Source organism: Erinaceus europaeus, chromosome 6 (genome assembly GCF_950295315.1).
Source record: "Erinaceus europaeus chromosome 6, mEriEur2.1, whole genome shotgun sequence".
Lineage (NCBI taxonomy): Eukaryota > Metazoa > Chordata > Mammalia > Eulipotyphla > Erinaceidae > Erinaceus > Erinaceus europaeus.
Window position 1 is genome coordinate 12,620,225 of NC_080167.1, and position 23,280 is coordinate 12,643,504.

Sequence of the window (23,280 nt, forward strand, 5' to 3'; positions counted from 1 at the left end):
GGATTTTGATGGGGATAGCATTAAATTTGTAAATGGCTCTGGGTAATATATTCATTTTGATGATGTTACTTCTTCCAACCCATGAACATGGAATATCTTTCCACTTCTTTGTGTCTTTTTCAATTTCTTTGAGTAGTGACTCATAATTTTCAGTATACAAGTCTTTCACTTCCTTGGTTAGATTTACTCCTAGATATTTTATTGTTTTTGTTGCTGTAGTAAAAGGAATTGATTTCTGGATTTCAATTTCTTCTAACTTAGTGTTTGCATAGAGGAATGCCACTGACTTTTGAATGTTAATTTTATAGCCTGACACATTACTGTATTGCCTGATGATTTCCAAAAGCTTCTTGCTAGATTCCTTAGGTTTTTCCATGTATACTATCATGTCATCTGCAAATAAGGAGAGTTTGACTTCTTCTCTTGCAATCTGTATCCCTTTAATTCCTTGCTCCTGCCTGATTGCTATGGCAAGAACTTCCAACACTATGTTGAATAGTAATGGTGATAGTGGGCAGACCTGTCTAGTACCTGATCTGAGGGGAAATGCTTCCAGTTTTTCACCATTGAGTATGATGTTGGCTGTAGGTTTGCTATATATAGACTCCACTATCTTCAGGAATTTTCCATCTATTCCCATTTTTTGTAGTGTTTTGATCATAAAGGGATGTTGTATTTTGTCAAAAGCTTTCTCTGCATCTATTGATATGACCATGTGGATTTTGGTCTTGCTTTTGTTGATGTGGTGGATCACATTGATTGATTTACGTATATTAAACCAACCTTGCATGCCTGGGATAAACCCCACTTGGTCATGATGGACAATCTTTTTGATATACTGCTGTATCCGGTTGGCTAGAATTTTGTTCAATATTTTCGCATCTATGTTCATCAGAGATATTGGTCTGTAGTTTTCTTTTTTGGTTGTGTCCCTGTCTGCTTTTGGTATCAGGGTGATGTTGGCTTCATAGAAGCTGGCAGGGAGTATTCCAGTGTCTTCAATCTTCTGGAAGACTTTTAAAAGTAGAGGTATTAGTTCTTCTTTGAAGGTTTTGTAGACTTCATTTGTAAAACCATCTGGTCCAGGACTTTTATTTTTGGGAAGATTTTTGATAACTGTTTCAATTTCATTAGCTGTGATGGGCCTGTTCATGTTATCCACTTCCTCTTTACTTAGTTTTGAAAGTTGGTAGGTATCTAGGAAATCATTCATTTCTTCCAGGTTCTCTAGCTTGGTGGCATATAGTTGTTCATAGAAGCCTCGCATGATATGTTGAATTTCTGCAGTGTCTGTTGTGATATCTCCTCTTTCATTTACTATCCGATTTATTTGGGTCTTCTCCCTTTTTTGTTTTGTGAGTCTGGCTAAAGTTTTGTCTATTTTGTTTACTCTTTCAAAGAACCAACATATACTTTCGTTGATCTTTTGTATGGTTTTCCTATTCTCAATGTTATTTATTTCTGCCCTAACTTTAGTGATTTCTGTCCTTCTGGTTGCTTTAGGATTCCTTTGTTGTTCTTCTTCTAGGTCTTTGAGATGTGCAATCAGGCTGTTTATTTGTGCCTTTTCTTGTTTCCTAATGTGTGCTTGTATAGCTATGAACTTCCCTCTTAGGACTGCTTTAGCTGTGTCCCAAATATTTTGATAGCTTGTGTCTTCATTTTCATTGAACTCTCGAAACATTTTGATTTCTTCCTTGATTTCCTCTTTGACCCAGAAGTTGTTAAGAAGTGTACTGTTGAGCTTCCACATTTTGGCACTGTTACTAATCTTTTGTTGATTGTTAAGTGTTAGTTTAATTCCACTGTGGTCTGAGAAGATGCTTGGGATGATTTCAGTGCTCTTGAATTGGCTGATGCTGTCTTTGTGGCCTAACATATGGTCTGTCCTTGAGAATGACCCATGTGGATTTGAGTAAAATGTGTATTCCAGTTTCTTGGGATGAATGACTGAAAATGTTCAATAGTTCTAGTTTATCTATCTCTTCATTTAGCTCCATTATGTCTTTACTGATTTTCTGCCTGGATGATCTGTCAAGTTGAGAGAGTGGGGTGTTGAAGTCCCCTACTAGGATTGTGTTACTGTTAATATATTGCTGTAACTCTTTCAGTAGAAGTTTGATGCATTTAGATGGCTTCTCATTGGGTGCATAGATGTTAATAATTGTTAAGTCCTCTTGATTGACTGATCCTCTGAGCATTAAGTAGTGTCCATTCCTATCTTTTTTAATCTTATCTATTTTAAAGTCTATCATGTCAGATATGAGAATAGCTGTTCCTGCCCTTTTTGTGGGCCATTGGCTTGTATGATAGTTTTCCATCCTTTCACTTTAAGTCTGTGTTTGTCTTGTTGAGTTAGGTGGGTTTCCTGTAGACAGCATATTGTTGGATTGTGTTTTCTGATCCATCTTCCTACTCTGTGTCTTTTAATAGGTGAATCAGGCCATTGACATTTATTGATGTCAAAGATTGAAGATATTTTAACGCCATTCTTGTAGAGTTTTAGAGTGTTTTAATATATGGCCTATTTGTGGTGGTCTGATTGTTTATAGGAGACCTTTCAGAACTTCTTTCAGGGCAGGCGTGGTGATGGTTGATTCCTTCAACTGTTGCTTGTCTGAGAAGGTTTTGATGCCTCCATCTAGTCTGAATGACAGTCTAGCAGGATATAGTATTCTTGGCTGAAAGCCTTTCTCATTGAGCACTCAATAGATCTTGCCATTCTCTTCTGGCCTGTAGTGTTTGTATGGAGAAGTCTGCTGCTAATCTTATGGGTTTTCCTTTGTAGGTGACTCTTTGTTTTTCTCTTGCAGCCTTGAGGATCCTTTCTTTATCCTTATTCCTTTCCAATCTAAGTATGACATGTCTTGGTGTCTTTAGGTCTGGGTTAATTCTGTTTGGGACCCTCTGGGCTTCTTGAATCTTTATGTCTTTGATGTTGTCTAGACTAGGGAAGTTTTCAGCTATTATGGCCTGGAAAATGCTTTCTTCCTCTCCTTCTCTTTCTTCCTCTGGTATGCCATTAATGCATATATTGTTTCTTTTGAAGTCATCCCATAGGACTCTATTGTTGTTTTCAGCATCTCTTAATCTCTTTTTGAGATCTCTTACTTTTTTTTTTAATTGTCTCTAATTCATCCTCAATCTTGCCAATTCTGTCTTCAGCCTCATTTATTCTAGTCTCTCTGCTCTCTACTGTTTTCTGCAGTTCATCTATTTTGTTGCCCTGTTCTGGTACTGTTTTAGCTTGTTCAGCTAGTTGCATTCTTAGCTCAGCGATTTTAGCTTTCAACTCTCTAATGACCATGAGATAATTAGTATTTTCTTCCATATTCTCATTTGTTGTTCCTGTATTTCTGATTACAATTTTTTCAAATTCTTTACTCACTCCTGTTATTATTTCATTAGCTAATGTTTGGATGTTGAACTTGTTGTTTTGTGCTTCACCCTCTGGAGGACTTTTAGCTGCACTCTTGTCCTGGTTCGATTCTCCAATATTTTTTCTTGTTGTTTTACCCATTTTATATATTATGTTATGAGTTCCCTTTATCAGTACTTTTCAAATTATTGATCAGTATTGCCTGGATTGACTTGTGTCTAAGTAAGTTAATTAAAGGGTTTACAGTGGTGGAAGTTAACAGTTGTTTCAATCCCTGAGTTGGAGCTCAATGGTTTAAAAGCCTCTTTTTTTTTTTTTCTTCCTTGTCAGCTATGGGAGCCTGAGGGCTTTTAAACTATCAATAGGCTTCTTAGCTTAATCACTGACTCCTGACCAAGAGATAAAGCAGGGTGTGGCAGAGATAATCCAGTGGTTATGCAAAGAGACTTTCACAGCCCCTCAGCTATGCCACGGAGGTATAGGTCTTCTCCTGAGTTTCCCGGTTAGATCTCTGTCCCCTGGTGTCCCTCCCTGTTGCTGCTCCAGATTCTGAGGGTAGTAGCAATGGAGACTCAGAGTTGCACTTGGTGAGTCTCTGGGGAGTCCTCTCCTCCCTTCAGCTGTCCCCTTGTTGGTGGAGCAGACTGGAGGTGGTGTCTCCACTGATAAACTGCTGAACTGTTAGCAGTCACTTAATCTCTCCTTAGGCTCCTCTCTCCTCTCTGTCACCAGCCACATGGGTTTGTACTCACGGGAGATTTACTGGGTTCCTGTGGTCATTCTAGTCCTGTCTTATTTCGGTCCCGGGTGGACTCCTTTGCTATTCCTAGTTGATTCGGGAGAGGAGAGGACAGGAGAGGAGAGAAAGCGATCTGCTGCTCGTAGCTCCGCCTCTGGAAGTCGAATCTCGAAATTTTTTTTTTTTAATAATTATTCATTTTTCCTTTTTGTTTTATTGTTGTAGTTATTATTGTTGTTGTTGTTGATGTCATCGTTGTTGGATAGGACAGAGGGAAATGGAGAAAGGAGGGGAAGACAAAGAGGGAGAAAGAGAGACACCTGCAGACCTGCTTCACTGCATGTGAGGCGACTCCCTTGCAGGTGGGGAGCTGGGGACTCGAACTGGGATCCTTATGCCGGTCCTTGTGCTTTGCATAAGAGGGAGGGCTGTGGGTCTGCAGAGGGAGGAGTTGGGTGACCTAGGCCATTGTCATCTACACTGAAGGTGAGTATGTGGATGGGGGTGTGGAGCAGAGTTACAGCTGATAGACCATGCAAGGGTCTCTCTGGGGTGCATGAGCTCTTGCTAGTACACCCCTCAGCTCACCAGCCCCCACCCCCTCAAAAAAAACAAAACAGCCTGTCCTCCAGCCACTCTAGGAAGGGTTCTTCTGTTGCTGCAAGAGGGCAACATCTCCACAGCTCATTCAAAAGTTCCCAAAGAACAGCTATTCCAGCAGATCCTGATGTAGCTCAATACATCTGTGCCCTTGAGTAGCCAGTGTGTTGCCTCTGCTGCTTCTTCTTCCACCTGTGCCTCTGCTGCCAGCCTTACCAGTACTAACAAGAAAAACTCAGCACCAGGAGAGACACCTGTAGCTGCAGCAAACTCTAATGGCCGACCCTACCAACCTCAAGAGGTACCACCAGGAAACCAGCGAGGACAAGGCTACAGGTCCCAAGGCCAAAATCCAGTGGCCCCACAAAGCAAGGGCGACATGACAGTGGAGATCATTACAGAACTAGTTCATGGTATTCATCTAGTTCCAAGTATCGGAATACACCACCTCAGGCACGGGGGGGGGGGGGGGACAGAGAGGGGGTGAGAAAGACAACACCTGCAGACATGCTTCACTACCTGTGAAGCGGCTCCCCTGCAGGTGGGAAGCCAGGGGCTTGAACCGGGATCCTTAAGCCGGTCTTTGTGCTTTGTGCCACCTGCACTTAACCGTTGTGCTACTGTCCGACTCCCATGAACGTCCCATGAATGAATCTCCTCAGCTGTGTGTTGTCTTGATAAAATTTGGATTCCCAGCCTCCAGTCTTCTACCACTGAGTTTTTTTTTTAATTTTTATTAGCTTTTATTTATTTGATAGAGCCAGAAATCGAGAGGGAGGTGGTGATAGAGAGGGAGAGAGACAGAGAGATACCTGCAACACAGCTTCACCACTTCAAAGCTTTCCCCCTGCAGGTGGTGACCAGGGGCTTGAACCCAGGTCCTTGCACATTGTAACATGTGTGTGCTCAACCAGGTTTGCCACCACCCGGCCCCCAGGACAGAGTTCTTTTGGCTCAGGACTTTGTCTTGCTGACCTGTTCTAGAAATTCCCGGTAAATGGTCTTTTTCCCAAAGGGATTCTATAAATATTAATTCATCCGTTGCCTCATCTTGGTACAGTGGCAGCCATGCAGTCCTATGACTAATTAATTACTGTTGCTAAAATATTAAATAACGATTCATTATGCAGTCCAAAGATGTTAAACTCTGCGTATGTATGCTGTTTTCATTCAGTGAAGGGAAGGAAAAAAATTGTTTCTGGACATCTTGACTCCTGATTTTTAAAGATAGATAATAAGAACAGGATGATTTGGGTCTGAGTGACACAAGATGAGTATCTAGTTTCTTTTTTTTTGCCTCCAGGGTTATAGCTGGGGCTTGGTGCCTGCACCACGAATCCACTGCTCCTGGAGACCATCTTTTCCCCCTTTTGTTGCCCTTGTTGTTTCATCGTTGTTGTGGTTATTATTGTTGTTGATGTGATGGTTGTTGGATAGGACAGAGAAAAATGGAGAGAGGAGGGGAAAACAGCGCCATGTGCACCCCCGACCCCCGATTATCTAGTTTCTAAAACTTAAAGTATTTTAAATTGTGATGGTTTCCAATTGGTGTGGAAGTTGTGAGCAAAAGGAAGAGTTTATTTAGAGTTAAAATGAGCAAGCTGTAATTATAGAATCAGATGGATCTGGGCTCTGATCTGAGATTTGAGCTCCACTAACTGAATCATTAGCATAGCATCCATCTGAGCTTTCTTTCCCTGGCTGGAAATGCGTCTTAATTCTGTTTGTCTTGGAGGCATGTTAGGTTTTGGTGACATGATCTTCTGTAGCATTTGCCTACTTTATTGTTTTCAGGACACTGACCTGTTTTGACCTGCAGGGTTTCCTGTTACCTTGCATTTTGTCTAGCTCCCAAACCAGACTGTCAGTTCCTTGAAAGAAGACTTTTCTGCTTTGCTCACTGTCATTACCCTGCACTGAGACCAATGTTTATTGGTCAGCACAGTAGCTTAGTGGGAGGGCACATGCCTTGCATGTTTGAGGCCCTAAGTATGATCTCCAATACCTAAAACAAAGAAAAGACCATGCTTAGACCAGGGAGACAACACAGCAGTGCCATACGGGACTTGTATATAAAAGGTCTCTGATTCTATTCCCAGGACCACAGAGAGCCAGAGATTAGTGCTCATCAGAAACCAGAACCAAAACCAAAAATATCATCTATCACACATAAAAAATGTATTTTAGCCCCATGTTCAATCTATGGCACCCTCTCTATGTCTGTAGTTGTTGAATAAATAAGAGAATAATCAATTTCTTGGGAAAAAATGTTTGGTCATTACTGAAGCTTCACCACTGAGCTGACATTTTCAGATATAGAGATAGAAAAAAAGACTCTTGTATTAAGAAAAATATATATTTAGGGAGTTGGGCGGTAGCACAGTGGGCTAAGCACAGGTGGCGCAAAGTGCAAGGATCAGCAGAAGGACCCCGGTTCGAGCCCCTGGCTCCCCACCTGCAGGGTGCTTTACCCAGCAAGCTACCGCCTGACCACAACCCCCCCAAAAAAAAAGCTTTAAAAGGATCCATTTATTTACTTTCTATTTACTTATTTTTGCCACCATATCTATCTAGCTATGAAGAGAGAGAGAGAGATGGGAAGCGGAAACTTGAGCAACCCTCAGCTCTTGCTTATACTTGGCTGGGACTGACTGAACCACATTCATGCAAGACCTGTGCTCTATCCCTGAGCTATCTCCCTTGCCTAACCAGATGTGGAATATTTACTATCTATTGGACGTTTAAATTTATTGTTATTATGTTTACTAGAGCACTGTTCCGCTCTGGTTTATGTAGGGGGTAGGGGCTGAACCTGGTTCCTTTGGTGACTCAGGCAAGAATGTTTTTTGCATAACTGTTAATGCTGTCTCCCCAACCCTTAGATGTTTTAATAGCTGTCAAACACTGCGCTGATCCTAGCAATTGCTTATAGCCAGCTTGCTGCACCTACTCTGGATCAGGTCTTTTGCATAGATCTCATTTAAAAAGCACAGTGAACCCTCACGGTTTAGGAAGGGAGGCCGGGGTCTTATCTCTTAGCCAGCTGCAGGCCCAGGGCGTCCCCTCCACACCCATTCAAAAAAAAAAAAATCGAGTGAGAGCAGGCGTGATGACAGAGGTTAGTTGAGTGCAAGATGAAGCGAAAGGCCAGGCTGCGGTCTGGCTGACCCCGGTGCCAGGACTGCGGAGCGGTGGGCGGAGCCTGGAAGTGGGCGGGGTCTGTATTGTCCGCCCCGCGGGGCATGCCGGGAACCCCGCCCCCAACATGGCGTCTCACTGACAGTTGGTTGCCCAGCGGCTGAGGCGGATCCTGCTCCCCTGGGCGGCGGCGGCGGCGGCGGCGGCGGCGGCGGCGGCGGCGGCGGCGGGGCCGGGGTCTCCGGGTCCGTGAGGCGGGAGGATGGCTGCACGGGCCGCCTAGGGCGGAGTTGCACGGGCGCAGCGGTTTGCTGGGCGCTGCAGGCGGGCGCGGCTGCTGCTGCCATGGACTGGTGAGCGCGGCGGCTCCTGCTCACGTCTCCAGGGCCGGCGGGCGGCTTCTCCCCGCCAAGCCCTCGGCCGGGGCCATGGGCTCGTCGGCGGCCGCAGCGGCTGCAGCGGCGGCCGCAGACTCGGCGCAGTGGCTCTCAGTGAAGGAAGAGACCATCTTTCTGCACGACGGGCTGATCCGGGTCACCGACCTGGCCGAGCTGCCCAGCGAGATCCTGGGGGCCCCGGAGGCCGCCGACACCGACTTGGAGGTGAGCGAGGCTGCCGGTGTCCCTCCCCAGACTGCTGCCGCGCCTCAGCCCCGCACCCCCACGCCTCCCCGCACCCAGCCCCGCGCGCCCCCCCCCCCAGGCGGCCCTGGCAGGTGTGTGCGGGCGCGCGGCCGCCCTGCATCCTCGGGGCCTCAGGCCCGCGGGGGATTTCATCTGTAGCTTCATTGTGAACCTCCCGCAACCCGGCTTTTTTATTCGACCATCGGCCGGCTGGGCCTTCACGCCCCGAAGGAGCCGCCGCCGCCTTCCCGGCTCTGGTCCGTCCCCCTCCCCTCCTCGCGGGCTCCCTGGACTCACTTCAGGGCGACACCCAGGCTGCTCAGCTTTGGGGACATTGCCACCCGGCAGCCGTGCACACCTCTCCCTTTCACCCCCCCGCTTCTGTCTGGATGCTGTGCTGCTGCTGCTGCTGATTTTTCATTGATTTATTTTACCTCTTCCCCACCCCCCACCCCCGAAGGGGAGGGAGAGCAATGGCAGCTGCCAGTCGGTGATGGTGATGGTGGGCAACCCGGCAACTTCTCTGTGTGGTGCCTGGGATTGACACGGGCCCTTTGTCCGGGAAGCGGGCGGCGTGGACGGCGGGGTGTGTGGGGGGGATGCGGCGGCGGCCCCGCACGCGCTCTCGGCGGAGGGTCACGGGCGCTTTAGGCCTCGAGGCCTTTTTGTGAGCTTGGCGGGGTCGCGGGGAAGCCCCGGTTTAGCAGCCGTAACAGGTGCAAAAGCAAATGTCAGCAATGATGCTGCTGGGCTGGGGGCTGGGGGCTGGGGGCAGACGGAAACCGTGTCTGCTTGTCCGGGATGGGAACTTTCCACTTCCCAGAGCTTCGTGTTTGCCTAGAGGTGGAAATGCTGGCCTTGTCGTCGCGAGAGCCTCCTCCACGCTGGGGGGTGGTGGTGACATTTTGATTCGTAGGTAGCTTGGGTTGTCATGAAATTCTGATGGGGGGGGTGGTTAGGGCTGTCTCCTGGCTATAAACAGAAGGCGAAGAAACCTTTTATGTCTGTGGTTATTTATTATTACTATTTTTGCGGTTTTGTATGCACTTTCACCAGAAGGAACATTTATAGAAATGGATTAAAACCCATTACTGTGTGTTTTCTGGAAACGGCAGTGATTGGTTTGCGTTGGCCGAGACATTTGGACGTGCTTGTGATGCGAATCGGTTCCACTATGTTTTTGTGTCTGGATTTGGTTGAGGTTGCAGCATTCCCACATTCCCATTGTGAACTCTTTTACAGTGAGATCACAAAAAAAAAAAAAAAAGGAAGAAAGAAAGAAAAGAAAAATACAATTGACAGGGAATTTCTAACATAGAATCGTTTTCATTATGTATCATTTGGACTTACTCTATAAAAAGATGTGCCTTTTTTGAAAACTCTAGAGGTATTATGCTATGATGATGGAATTTTTTTTTTTTTTAGCTGTTGTATGTGGAAAGTAGATGCTCTTTGTTCCTTAGCGATTAATCTAAGTTCACAGATTCAATAAAATTATATATGCAATTCGTTTAAGGATTAAAAATAGTAGCAGTAGTTAAAAATGCCTGCACTATTTTGTTGGCTTCCCTAAAATATTTGCTGTGTCAATGTATTGGACAGCTGTTTCCAGAGAAAAATGATTTTAGGAAAAGGAATCTTTCTGGCCTATTTAAACAACAATTATTAAAATATGGCCTGACCTCTCAGAAACCAAAGTGTGACAAATAGCTGTGATAGTCACTAGTAAGGAGCTTCTTTCAATTCTTCCCATATGTTTATACAGGCGACACAGTGGTAGAAATGGAAAGCTGAAAATGTTTTTGTGCCTGTTACATTTGTGTGGGTGTATTTTAAAATACTATTAGGGATCAGGCAGTGGCTCACCTGGTAATGTGTGCACAGTACTATGTGTAAGGACCTGGATTCAAGACCCTAGAGTCCACATGCAGGGGGAGAAGCTTCACAAGTGCTGAAGCAGTGCTGCTGGTGTCTTCTGTTTGCCTTTCTCTCCTCTTCCCATCTTCACTTATGTCTCTCTAAAAATATATATTATGAAGGGGGCAAGGTGGTGGCACACCTGGTTAAGTGCATACATTACAGTTCACAAGGACATAGATTCAAGCCCCTGATCCCCATCTTCAGGGGGAAAGCTTCACCTGTGGTGAAGCAGGGTTATAGGTGTCTCTCTTCTCTGTCTTAATTTGCCCTCTCAATTTCTCTGTCTCTATCTAATAATAAATTAAAAAAAATTAAAACATTTTATTGAATGTCCCATTCATGTAAATTCTCAAAAGGACTCTAGTAGCTACATATTTAAATATAAGCTTCAGTGCTGTGGTCTCTTCCACTCTCTCCCTATCTGCTTGTCAGTATATAAAAATGAATGAGTAGGGAGTCTGGCAGTAGCTCAGCGCACGTGGCGGGCACAAAGTGCAAGGACCGAGTAAGGATCCCGGTTGGAGCTCCCCCCCCCCCCACCTGCAGGGGAGTCGCTTCACAGGTGGTGAAGCAGATCTGCAGGTATCTATCTTTCTCTCCCCCTCTCTGTCTTCCCCTCCTCTCTCCATTTCTCACTGTCCTATCCAACAACGAAGACATCAATAACAACAGCAACAATAAAAACAACAAGGGCAACAAAAGGGAAGATAAATAAATATAATAAAAAATGAATGAGTAAATAAATAGATTTAACAAGTGACTAAAAATAGGCTAATAAATAGTTATCTATTTCCTCCCTTTAAATTTTTTTGTTTTATTTGTTCAGGGAGATACAGGGAGAAAGATATATACATTGAGGTACTGGTGTATAATGGTGGAAAGGGACTTAAATTGGGGATGGCAGTGTTTTAGATACCCATACCAATTGTACTGTGGACCATTAACTTCTCAATAAAATAAATTTAATTTTTTTCCCTCCAGGGTTATCACTGGGGCTCAGTGCCTGCACTATGAATCCACTACTCCTGTGTCCATTTTTTTGATTTTTTTGTATAGGACAGAGAAATTGAAAGGGGAGGGGAAGACAGGGAGAGAGACTGAGACCTTCAGACCTGCTTCACCGCTTGCGAAGCGACCCACCCTGCAGGTGGGGAGCTAGGGGCTGGCTTAAACCAGGATCCTTGCACAGGCCCTTACGCTTAGTGTACAACTATGTGTACTGTTGCTCAGCTGACTGGCCCCCTGAATTTTTTTTTTTTTCCCTCCAGGGTTATTGCTGGGCTCGGTGCCTGCACCATGAATCCACCGCTCCTGGAGGCCATTTTTCCCCCTTTTTGTTGCCCTAGTTGTTGCAGCCTCGTTGCGGTTATTGTTGCCATTGTTGACGTTGCTTTGTTGTTGGATAGGACAGAGAGAAATGGAGAGAGGAGGGGAAGACGGGGGCGGGGGGGGGAGAGAAAGATAGACACCTGCAGACCTGTTTCACCACCCGTGAAGCGACTCCACTGCAGGTGGGGAGCCGGGGGTTCCAACCGGGATCCTTATGCCGGTCCCTGCGCTTTGCAACGCGTGCGCTTAACCCACTGCGCCACTGCCCGACCCCCAGGCCCCCAGAATTTAAAACTTTTTTTACTAGAGCTGGGTAGAGGCATAACTGGTCAAGTGCACAAGTTACTATGCCTGAATACCCAAGTTTGAGCTCCTGTTTCCACCTGCGGGGCGGGGGGGGGCGGGATTCATGGGCCCTGGAGCAGGCCACAGGTGTCTCTCTCTCTGTTTTTTCCTTTTTTAAATATATATTTTTTAATTTGATAGAGACAGAAGTTGAAAAGGAAAGGAGAAGTAGGGAAAGAGTTGGAAAACACTTGCAACCCTGCTTCACCACTCATGAACATTCCCCGTGCAGGTGGACTCTAGGGGCTTGAACCCAGGTCCTTGTGCACTGTAATGGGTGCTACTTAACCAGATATGCCACTGCTTGACCACTCTCTTTTTATTATTTTTATTATTGCTATCAGGGTTATCACTGGGGCTCAGCACCTGCACTGAGAATCTACTGCTCCTGGCACCCATTTTTTTCCTTTTTTTTTTTCTTTTCTTTCTACTTTATTTGACGGGACAGAGAGAAATTGAGAGGGGAGGGGAGGGGAGATTGAGAGGGAGAGGGAAAGATAGACACCTGCAGACCTGCTTCACCGCTTGTGGGGCTCAAAGCCAGGTCCTTGTGCATGGTGATATATATGCTTAACCAGCTACACCACTGCCTACCCTTCCAGGCCACAGATATCTCAATCTCTCCCTCTCTTGCCTCATTTCTCTCTCTCTTTCATAATCAAAATAAATATTTTTTGCCACGTGCACTTAACCCTACTGCACTACTGCCCAACTCCAATAAATATTTTCTAGGTTTTATTTATTTTTTAATAAAATTGATTTTTAATAAAATTAGAGCACCAATTGGTGCTCTAATAAGCTGAGCTCTCTTCCTTGCCCCTATGTATTTTTTCAAGTAGTATATTTATTTTTAAAAAATATTTTAATTTAATTATTATTGGATAGACAGAGAAGTTGAGAGGGAAGGGGGAGATAGAGAGGGAGAGAGACAGAGAGACACCAGCAGCCTTGTTCCACCACTCGTGAAACTTTCCCCTGCAGGTAGGGACCAGGAGCTTGAACCCAGACCCTCATGCACTGTAAAGTGAGCGCTTAACCAGGTGCGCCACTGCCCAGCCCCTCAAATAATTATTTATTTATTTATTTCCTTTAGTTGCCCTTATTGTTTTATTGTTGTAGTTATTCTTGTTGTCATTGTTGGATAGGACAGAGAGAAATGGAGAGAGGATGGGAAGGCAGAGGAGGAGTGAAAGATAGACACCTGCAGACCTGCTTCACCACTTGTGAAGTGACGCCCCTGCAGGTGGGGAGCCAGGGGCTCGAACCGGGATCCTTACGTTGGTCCCTGAGCTTTGCGCCACGTGCATTTAACCCACTGCGCTACCGCCCCAAATAAAGGAAATAAATAAAGTATTTTTTGAGGGGCTGGGCAGTGGCGCACCTGGTTAAGCGCTCACTTTACAGTGCGTGAGGATCTGGGTTCAAGCTCCTGGTCCCTACCTGCAGAGGCGGTAGCTCCCAAATAATACTTTTTTTTTTTTTTGCCTCCAGAGTTATTGCTGGGGCTCAGTGCCTGCACCACGAATCCACTGCTCCTGGAGACCATTCCCCCCCTTTTGTTGCCCTTGTTTTTGTAGCCTTGTTGTGGTGGTTGTTGATGTCATTGTTGTTGGATAGGACAGAGAGAAATGGAGAGAGGAGGGGAAGACAGAGAGGGAGAAAGACAGACACCTGCAGACCTGCTTCACCGCCTATGAAGCGACTCCCCTACATGTGGGGAACTGGGGGCTGGAACCGGGATCCTTAAGACGGTCCTTTCGCTTTTCGCCACGTGCGCTTAAGCCGCTGCTCTACCGTCCGACCCCCCCCATAATACTTTTTTTTTTTTAGTTTTCTTTAATGTTTATTTATTTATTTATTTATTTATTCTTTCTTTTTTTTTTTTTTGTTGCCCTTGTTGCCCAAATAATACTTTTTTATTTTTTATTTTTTTTTCCCCCTCCAGGGTTATTGCTGGGCTCGTGCCTGCACCATGAATCCACCGCTCCTGGAGGCCATTTTTCCCCCTTTTGTTGCCCTTGTTGTTGTAGCCTCGTTGTGGTTATTATTATTGCCATTGTTGATATTATTCGTTGTTGGATAGAACAGAGAGAAATGGAGAGAAGAGGAGAAGACAGAGAGGGGGAGAGAAAGATAGACACCTGCTTCACTGCCCGTGAAGCGGACCCACCCCCCCGCCAGGGAGCCAGGGCCTCGTACCCGGATCTTTTTGCAGGTCCTTGCGCTTTGTGCCACGTGCGCTTAATCCGCTGCGCTACTGCCCAACCCCCTGGTCCATAATATTTTACTGATTTTATTTAGGAAATAAAAAAATAGCCCAAGTGGGACTTTTTGTTTGTTTCTTGCTTTTTGCATTTTTAAAAATATTTATTTTCCCTTTTGTTGCCCTTGTTGTTTTATTGTTGTAGTTATTATTGTCGTTGTAGTTGGATAGGACAGAAAGAAATGGAGAGAGGAGGGGAAGACAGGGGGAGTGAAAGATAAGACACCTGCAGACCTGCTTCACCGCCGGTGGGTGGTGAGCAGGGGGCTTGAACCAGGATCCTTATGCAGGTCCTTGTGCATTTTTTTTTTTTTTAACCAAAGTACTGCTGAGCTCTGGCTTCTTGTGGCATGGGGGATTAAACATGGGTATGTGGAGCTGGAGGCATGAGAGTCTTTTTGCATAACCATTATGCTATCTAAACACCCCCCCCCCCCCCACACACACACACCCTGCTTCTTGCTTTTTGCCATCTGTGAAAGGAGCATTTGGGTTTGGAGCTGGTCACTGAAATAGCGAAGCTGTGAATACTTAGGATAAGATCAAGTGAAATCTTCAGGACAATATTTAGGTCTATTAACCTGTTCTCTTAGGAGGATATTCTTGACTTGCTTATTCTTTGGTCTATATCCTTTGGAAAATGTTAATTCTCTTACAATTTTTATTTTAGAAAAGTTAATGAATTTACTTGTAGAAGTAAATTCATTATGTATTTACTTGTATTTACTTGTAGAAGTAATTAATTATGCAATTAATGAACATTGGAATAAGAGTCATTGAATCCTGTGAGTTTAGGCTGACGGCCTAAACTCAGGGCTCAGTTGGCTAACTAGAGTTAGGGTGAAATGCCGCAGAGATTAAGGGAGGCACTGCTAAAGTCAGGTTTAAGGAAATAGATTGAAATTCTAGCTGTGTGACCTTGGGCAAGTTCTATACCTTTAGTAATCCCTGGTTTCTTCCCTGCAACTCCTTTGTCATCACTGTTGCTACATCCACCACCACAATGACAACAGTGTCAGCATACTGTGTGCCAGACTCTGTGCTAAGCACTTCGTAGCCATTATCTCATTTAATCCTCACAAAAGACCTTGCGAGGTTGGTACTGTCATCTTTACTTATTTTATCCTTTTAAAGACTTACTCATGAGAAAAAAGAAAACCAGAGCATTACTGTGCTGCTAGGATTTGAACTTGGGACATCCACTTGAAGGTCCAACACTTTATCTGCTATGCCACCTCCTGTTATGCCTGTCACTTTTATTTCACAAGTGAGGAAAACTGTTAGCAGAGAAATGACTTCACTTGATAAAGGTCACACATATAATTGTGGTAACAAAGCCGAGACTGAACTAGATCTGTCTGGTTCCCACACAGAGCCCAGACTCTAAAACCAATATATTAGATTGCCTCATCATCTGTGAGGGGAGGGATAATGGTGTAAGTGGATAATAGTTAGAAGGCTGAGCAGTGGCAAACCCAGGTAAGCGCATGTGTTATTGATTATGTGCAAGGATCTGGGTTCAAATTCCTGGTCCCCACCTACAGGATCGGAGGAAGCTTCACTGGTAAAGCAGTACTTTGAGTTTCTCTTTTTTAAAAAATATTTTTTGTATTTATTCCCTTTTGTTGCCCTTGATGTTTCATTGTTGTAGTTATTGTTGTTATTGATGTCATCATTGTTAGGACAGAGAGAAATGGAGAGAGGAGGGGAAGCCAGAGAGGGGGAGAGAAAGATAGACACCTACAGACCTGCTTCACCACTTGTGAAGCGACTCCCTTGCAGGTGGGGAGTGGGGGGCTCTAACCGGGATCCTTAAGCTGGTCCTTGCGCTTTGCACCATGTTTGCTTAACCCGCTGCGCTACCACCCGACTCCCCGAGTTTCTCTTTTTGTCACTTCCTTTTTCTCTCCTCCTCCCCTCTCAATTTCTCTCTGTCCTATCAGATAAAATAACAACAACAATAATAATTATGATTCTTATTTTAAAATATTTATTTCCCCACTTGTCCTTGTTTTTTTTTTTATTGTTGTTGTTATTGATGTCATTATTTTTGGATAGGACAGGGAGAAATGGAGAGAGGAGAGGAAGACAGAGGGGGAAGAGAAAGACACCAGCAGACCTGCTTCACTGCCTGGGAAGCGACTCTCCAGAAGGTGGGGAGCAGGGAGCTTGAACCGGGATCCTTATGCGGGTCCTTGGACTTTGTACCAAGTGTGCTTAACCCACTGTGCTACCGCACGACTCCCTGTTATTTAATGGTTAATGTACGGTGGGATAAGAATGGACACGATTACATCTTTATAGAATGTGTACTTTCTTTAGAAGGTGCTGTGTTTCATATCCAGTCAGCTGCTCATTATACATAAAAGCAAAACTATCCCATCCACAGATTTTTTTCTTCTTTTCCTGTTGGGATTTTTTCCCTCCCAATTAGCTATACTTTGGTTAGGCAGCATGAGAAAATAGTTTTCATTTCAGTCTCCTTCAGTTGTATGTCTAGGTCTTGTTAAGTAAATCAGCTCTGCGATTACCTCCCTCCTTAGCTTCCCATTTAGACTGGACACTACCTGTTGAAGGGTTATTGGGGGGACTGTCATGTACCTGTTCTTTCCTAAGTCGTTGTGTTGATGGTTATAAAGAGACTGGCAGGTTCTGAAAATGCCCCGTGCTTTCTCCTTCTTCCCCTGCTTTACATCTTTTTAAAAAATATTTATTTATTCCCTTTTGTTGCCCTTGTTTTTATTCTTGTCGTCGTTGTTGGATAGGACAGAGAGAAATGGAGAGAGGAGGGGAAGACAGAGAGGGAGAGAGAAAGACAGACAGACACCTGCAGACCTACTTCACCGCCTGTGAAGCGACTTCCCTGCAGGTGGGGAGCCAGGGGCTTGAACCCGGATCTGTCCGCGGGTCCTTGCACTTTGTGCCATGTGTGCTTAACCCCCTGCACTACCGTCTGACTTCCTGCATCTTGTTTTTTTTAGCAGTGGTTGTGGGGTGAGTACAAGAGTGTAATCTGCTTTGCAGTATGTTCAGTCAATAGTTGAAGACAAACATAAATAACAGCAGTTGACTAACTTTGGGGTAAATATGTAGCTACTTCAAAAGGAGAGAAGACTAGAAATTATGTAATTGATATATTTTTTTGTCTATTTTTTTATTGGGGAATTAATGTTTTACATTCAACAGTAAGTACAATGGTTTGTACATGCATAACATTCCCCAGTCTCCCATTTAACAATACAACACCCACTAGGTCCTCTGAATCCTTCTTGGACCTGTATTTTCCCCACCCACCCACCCCAGAGTCTTTTACTTTGGTGCGATAAGCCAATTCCATTTCAGGTTCTACTTGTGTTTTCTTTTCTGATCTTGTTTTTCAACTTCTGCCTGAGAGTGAGATCATCCCGTATTCATCCTTCTGTTTCTGACTTATTTCACTCAACATGATTTTTTCAAGGTCCATCCAAGATCGGCTGAAAACGGTGAAGTCACCATTTTTTACAGCTGAGTAGTATTCCATTGTGTATATAGACCACAACTTGCTCAGCCACTTATCTGTTGTTGGACACCTGGGTTGCTTCCAGGTTTTGGCTATTACAAATTGTGCTGCCAAGAACATATGTGTACACCGATCTTTTTGGATGGATGTGTTGGGTTCCTTAGGATATATCCCCAGGAGGGGAATTGCAGGGTCATAGGGCAGGTCCATTTCTAGCCTTCTGAGAGTTCTCCAGACTGTTCTCCACAGAGGTTGGACCAATTGACATTCCCACCAGCAGTGCAGGAGGGTTCCTTTGTCCCCACACCCTCTCCAGCATTTGCTGCTGCTACCTTTTCTGATGTCTGACATTCTCACAGGAGTGAAGTGGTATCTCATTGTTGTCTTGATTTGCATTTCATATGCTTCACATAGAGCTGAGGTTCTGGGTTTGGTCCCTGGAGTGCTTGCACTTGAGCTTGCCCTCTTGCTCTCTCTTTCTCTGCCCCCTCCCAAGGTCCCCCCACAAGATTCTAGAAATAGCATAGTTTATCTAACTGATTCTCTTATTAATAGATATCTTAGTTTCCTTTTGTTACATTATCAGTTTATCACAAATTTAGTGGCTTAAAATAGCATAGACTGGACAGGGAAGATAGCATAATGGTTATTTAAAAAGTCTCTCATGCCTCAGACTTCAAAGTCCCAGATTCCCTGAGGTGAACATTGCTCTGGTAAACTAAGTAAATAAACATTAAAAAAAAATTTTTTTTATATTTATTTATTTTCCCTTTTTGTTGCCCTTGTTGTTATTCATTGCTGTTGTAGTTATTGTTGTTGTTGATGTCGTTGTTAGATAGGACAGAGAGAAATGGAGAGAGGAGGGAAAGACAGAGAGGAGGAGAGAAAGACAGACACCTGTAGACCTGCTTCACTGCCTATGAAGTGACTCCCTTGCAGGTGGGGAGCTGGGGGCTCGAACCGGGATCCTTACGCCTGTCCTTGCGCTGAGCGCCTCATGTGCTTAACCTGCTGCGCTACTGCCCGACTCCCGCCCTTGTTGTTTTATTATAGTAGTTATTATTGTTATTGATGTCATCGTTGTTGGATAGGACAGAGAGAAATGGAGAGCGGAGGGTGAAGACAGAGAGGGGGAGAGACCTGTTTCACCGCCTGGGAAACGACTCCATGGCAAATGGGGAGCCAGGGGCTCGAACTGGGATCCTTACACTGGTCCTTGTGCTTTGCACCACATGTCCTTAACCTGCTGTGCTACCGCTCGACTCCTTGAGAAATATTTTTTATTGTACCTTCCAGGTGTAGGCATATTCATAAATGTCTTTACTTTTCATATTATATATACACACAGTGCATAAATATGAAGTTGGGATTATGCTATATACAATTTTGTGTTTTTTAGTCACTCATTAGGAACATTTTGTCAAATTAAATTAAAACATAATTTTTAATTACTGCATAGTAATTTGTAAATGTGCTATATAATATTGTTTTGTTTTGCTTTTTCTTCACATCTGGTGTGTTAAAGGTAACAGAGGGGGAGAGACCTGCTTCACCGCATGTGAAGTGACTCCCCTGAAGGTGAGGAGCCGGGGGGCTCAAACCAGGATCCTTACTCTGGTCCTTGCGCTTTGTGCTACATTCGCTTAACCCGCTGTGCTACCATCCGACTCCCATAAACTTATTCTGTTACCCAAGATCAGAAGTATGAGAAGAATCACATTGAAGTAAAATTAGGTGTTGACAGATCTGTTCTGTTTGGAAGCTTTGGGGGAGAACCTCGCTGTTTCCACAACTTTGAGAGACTACCTGGATTTCTTTGACGCAGACTCTATCTTCAGAGAGCATCACCCAGATCTTACACCTCTCATCACATCATCTCCTTTGGTTGACTCCTGCTTCTCTTTACAAAGGCCAATGTGTTTATATTTAGAGCCCACCTGGATAACCCAAATAACCCTCCTCTTTGAAGATAGTTAATTAAACTCATCTGCAAAGTCACTTGGCATCTAGGGTTGCGTTAACAGGTTCTGAAGATCAGGCTGTAGACATTTTGGACCTATTCTTCAACCAACCACAATGGTGTTGTTTAGTTTTTATTGTTAAAAATAGTCTTTCAGGGTGGGGGTAGATAGCATAATGGTTATACAAAGAGACTCTCATGCTTGAGGCTCCAAAGTCCCAGGTTCAACCCCCCCACACCACCATAAGCCAGAGTTGAGCAGTGCTCTGTTCAGAAAAAAAAAAAAATCTGGGAGTCGGGTGGTAGTGCAGCGGGTTAAGCACACTTGGCGCAAAGTGCAAAGACCTGCATAAGGATCCCGGTTCGAGCCCCTGGCTCCCACCTGCAGGGGCGTCTCTTCACAAGCGGTGAAGCAGGTCTGCAGGTAGGTCTATCTTTCTCTCCCCCTCTCTGTCTTCCCTTCCTCTCTCCATTTCTCTCTGTCCTATCCAACAACAACGACAGCAATAATAACTACAACAATAAAACAACAAGGACAACAAAAGGGAATAAAAAAAAAGTCTTTCAGTGGGCAGGCAGTAGTTCACCTGGTTGAGTGCACACAATACCATGAGAAAGGCAAAAGGACCCGGGTTTGAGTCCCTGCTCCCTACCTGCTGAGAGGATACTTCATGAGCGGTGAAGCAAATCTGCAGGTGTTTATCTTTCTCTCCTTTTCCTTTCTTTTCTTTCTTTTTTTAAATTTTAAAAAATATTTATTTATTCCCTTTTGTTGCCCTTGCTTTGTTGTTGTAGTTATTACTATTGTTGTTATTGATGTTGTCATTGTTGGATAGGACAGAGAGAAATGGAGTGAGATGGGGAAGACAGAGAGGGGGAGAGAAAGATAGATACCTGCAGACCTGCTTCACCATCTGTGAAGCGACTCCCCTGCAGGTGGGGAGCCAGGGGTTTGAACCGGGATCCTTAAGCAGGTCCTTGAGCTTTGTGCCACCTGCACTTAACCTGCTGTGCTATCGCCCAACACCCTCTTTTCTTTTCTTTTCCTTTGTTTTATTTATTTGTTTGTTTGTTTTAGTGTGAGAGGTACAGAGAGAATGACCAGAACACTGCTAAGCTCTGGCATCTGGTGGTGTTAGGGATTGTTGAACCTGGAACTACAGAGCCTCAGGCATGAGGGTCTTTTGCAGAAACGTTATACTGTCTCCCCAGTCCCTCTCTTCTTCCTCTCTGTCTCCACATTCTCTCTCAATTTCTCTTTGTCCTATCAAATAAAATAGGAAAAAAATGGCTGCCGTGACTGGTTGTAGTGCTGGCATGGGGCCCCAGTAATAACCCTGGTGGCAATAAAAAAAAAAAAAGGGCAGGTAGATAGCATAATGGTTATGCAAAGAGAATTCTCATACTTGAGGCTCCAAAGTCCCAGGGTCAAAGCCCTCGCCCACTGTAAACCAGAGCTGAGCAGTGGTGCTCTGGTTAAAAAAAAAAAAAAGTGGGGGCTGGGCAGTAGCACAGCGGGTTAAGCACACATGCTGCAAAGCGCAAGGACTAGCATAAGGATCGGGTTCAAGCCCCGGCTCCCTACCTGCAGGGAGGTTGCTTCACAAGCGGTGAAGCAGGTCTGTAGATGTCTGTCTTTTTCTCCCCTTTTCTGTCTTCCCCTCCTCTCTCGATTTCTCTCAGTCCTATCCAACAACAATGACAGCAATAATAACAACAATAAACAACAAGGGCAACAAAAAGGAAAAAAAATGGCCTCCAGGAGCTGTGAATTTGTAGTGCTGGCATAACCCTGGAGACAAAAAATAAAATAAAATAAAATAAAATAACAAAATAAAATAGCCTTTCAGTATAAAGGCTTACATACATGCCTGTTGTGTTCGTAGAGACTATTTCTCTGGTATAGCTGCTGAGAAATAAAATTGCTGGCTCATAGGTGACCATTTTATTTATTTAATTTTATTTTTTTAAATATTTATTTTATTTATTTATTCCCTTTTGTTGCCCTTGTTGCTTTATTGTTGTAGTTATTATTGTTGTTGTCGTTGTTGGATAGGACAGAGAGAAATGGAGAGAGGAGGGGAAGACAGAGAGGAGGAGAGAAAGATAGACACCTGCAGACCTGCTTCACCGCCTGTGAAGAGACTCCCCTGCAGGTGGGGAGCCGGGGTTCGAACCGGGATCCTTATGCCGGTCCTTGTGCTTTGCACCACCTGCGCTTAACCCGCTGCGCTACAGCCCGACTCCCATAGGTGACCATTTTAAATTCAATCGATTCTCCAAAGTGACTATACCAATTTGCACTCTTTAGTGACATGTTTGATAGCATCTCATTTCCTTATTTCTTCGGAGAGATTAATATAGAACTCATGAGTTTGCTTACATTTATAATAAATATGTTTAAGCCAGTGGCTTTCACTCCCAAAGACAAGTCCTGTCGATGTCATTGGGTTTGTAGAAATGCATGTCTGGGCATGGACAGAAGCCAGAGCTTTCTGGTAGTGCCACCTAGCTGTTAACATTTCACTTCAGAGGACCTCTTGCAGCTTGATCTCCTTCACCTCCTGGCATGTACTTATTTTGGTCAGTAATCCAGTTAATGCAGACCAAGTCCATATATAGCAGAAAGAGCTCCAGCTTAGTTATTCTGATGGTCTGGGGATGCTGCCAGGAGCCGGCAGAGTCAGTGCACTGCCCACCATGGGAAGGGGCATGTTGACTCCTGAAGTTTGTCCAAAGTACGTAGTAATTTTTAGACTATTTGGACTCAGCTTTTTGTAAAATGTCTTCCCTTGTATGCCACTGTGGGGAGTATTTGTACAATTTTCTTAAGGCTATGAAAACTTAACATTGATTGTATTTTTATGCTAGATAAACTTTTTATTTATTTATTTAATTTAATTTAATTTAATTTAATTTTATTTTATGGTTGGCTCTGGACCTTCCCCACTTTGTGCTGACTTTTTTTTTTAATAATTTATTTCTTTTTTTTTTTTTTTTTTTTTTTTTTTTAATAATTGATTTCTTTATTGGGGAATTAATGCTTTACATTCAACAGTAAATACAATAGTTTGTACATGCATAACATTCCCCAGATTCCCATTTAACAATACAACCCCCACTATGTCATTCATCATCTTTCATGGACCTGTATTCTCCCCACCCACCCACCCACCCCAGAGTCTTTTACTTTGGTGTAATACTCCAATTCCATTTCAGGTTCAACTTGTGTTTTCTTTTCTAATCTTGTTAGATAAACTTTTTTTAAAAATTATCTTTATTTATTTATTTATTGGATAGAAACAGCCAGAAATCGAGAGGAAAGGGGGGATAGAGAGACAGAGAGACACCTGCAGCACTGTTTCACCACTCATGAAGCTTTCCTCCTGCAGGTGGGGACCGGGGGCTCGAACCTGGGTCCTCATGCATTGTATCATGTGCACTCAGCCAGGTGCGCCACCACCCGGCCCCACTAGATAAACTTT

General features: G+C 44.2%; 1 protein-coding gene across 5 annotated transcripts in view; it reads left to right on the forward strand.

Moving 5' to 3' along the window:
* Positions 1-8,074: 8,074 nt before the first annotated feature.
* HECTD4 (HECT domain E3 ubiquitin protein ligase 4) overlaps positions 8,075-23,280 on the forward strand; it is a 224,176-nt gene continuing 208,970 nt past the window's right edge. For all 5 annotated transcript variants that reach the window (XM_060193062.1, XM_060193063.1, XM_060193065.1 and 2 more), the window contains exon 1: positions 8,075-8,458. In XM_060193062.1, the coding sequence (XP_060049045.1) occupies positions 8,285-8,458 (174 nt within the window). In that variant the 5' untranslated portion in view covers positions 8,075-8,284. The remainder of the gene's footprint in view (positions 8,459-23,280) is intronic.